This window comes from Priapulus caudatus, unplaced genomic scaffold, assembly GCF_000485595.1.
Source record: "Priapulus caudatus unplaced genomic scaffold, Priapulus_caudatus-5.0.1 Scaffold31, whole genome shotgun sequence".
NCBI classification, from domain to species: Eukaryota; Metazoa; Priapulida; class Priapulimorpha; order Priapulimorphida; family Priapulidae; genus Priapulus; species Priapulus caudatus.
In genome coordinates, this window is record NW_014577092.1 from 616335 (window position 1) to 617855 (window position 1521).

At 46.2% G+C, this 1521-nt stretch overlaps 1 protein-coding gene across 1 annotated transcript in view; it reads right to left on the reverse strand.

Moving 5' to 3' along the window:
* Window positions 1-484: 484 nt before the first annotated feature.
* The window catches only part of LOC106816298 (adenylate cyclase type 5-like), a 173536-nt gene continuing 172499 nt past the window's right edge, over window positions 485-1521 (reverse strand). Inside the window, exon 19 of the mRNA XM_014820883.1 lies at window positions 485-849. Within this exon, the coding sequence (XP_014676369.1) occupies window positions 718-849 (132 nt within the window). The 3' untranslated portion in view covers window positions 485-717. The remainder of the gene's footprint in view (window positions 850-1521) is intronic.

Sequence of the window (1521 nt, forward strand, 5' to 3'; positions counted from 1 at the left end):
CGACACACGCGCCGCGCCCCCGTCCCTCCTCCTCTCTCTCTCTCTCTCTCTCTCTCCCTAACACGTCGTTATAGCAGCGATCCCGCGCGCCTCGGCGATTTCCAAGCAATTAAAAATCGAGCGGATGAACTATGCAACCTGTTGCTGCTGGCACTGCTACTATTACTACTACTATTATTGTTGTGGTTGCTGTTGTTGATGTACTTTCTGATATTGTTGTTGCTACTGCTGCTGTGGTTACTACTTCTACGACTACTGCTACTACTACTACTGGTATTGTTGTTGTTACTACTACTACTACTACTACTACTACTACTACTACTACTACTACTACTACTACTACTACTACTACTACTACTACTACTGCTGCTGCTGCGCTTTTTGTTATTGCTGCTGCTGATGCTGTTGTTCTTGCTGCTGCTGCTGTTGTTGCTGCTGTTGCTGCTGCTGCTGCTGTTGCTGCTGTTGCTGCTGCTGCTGCTGTTGCTGCTGCTTGCGTTCGCGACTGTTCTAGAAGCCGATTCTCGCTCACTACGCGGCAATCGACGCAGCACGAGACGTAGCAATCACAGACGCGCGAATACTCGGCTGCTGCGGCTCCTCACGAGGCAGCTGCTGCCGCTGCTGCGTGGCCGACCCTCTCACGACGACGTGTCGAGCGGACGAGGCGTGCTCAACGACGCGCACGCTGCTATACTACGAGAGCCGCGCGAAGTATCAGCTCTCTCCGCTCGATCGGCCCTTGAGAAAATACGTGGTCATCTCTCCCTTGCCCTTCACGTTGATGGTGCCTCGACACTGGAATTCGTACCCCCGGTCCTTGATTTGATTGTAGATTTCAGTAGTAACCTGAAGGCCGAAAAAGCACATGTTTTATTTACTAGTTTTTGTGTGTGAAAAACCTCTGTTATATAGGAAAAGTCACAAGTTGCCAAATCGATAAAGTAAGGATATTCACAAACGTTCAACCCCAGCGTAAAATATACGGGTTACGTAACAATACTTTCAACGTTACGATAGAAAATCGAGCATACGAGATCGAGATCGACACAATTTTCAATGATTCACACGTTCAAGTGTTTACATAAAAAATGTGTCAAACGTGACAACCCACATGAATACCAATAAAGGCAAGCAATATCAAGCAAGTGTCTCCACAGGAACAACGCAATAAATCAGGTCAGGGTAAATGGTGGGGAACTAATTCATCAGCTAATCCTGCACCGCAGGATTAGTTTACCTGTATGTACTTGTCATCCTATATTCTAACTAGGAGACTAGAATACCTGTATGTACGCATCACGTTATACTCTAACTAGGAGACTAGAATACCTGTATGTACGCATCACGCTACACTCTAACTAGGAGACTAGAATACCTGTATGTACGCATCACGCTATACTCTAACTAGGAGACTAGAATACCTGTATGTACGCATCACGCTATACTCTAACTAGGAGACTAGAATACCTGTATGTACTTGTCATCCTATATTCTTACTAGGAGACTAGAATACCTGTA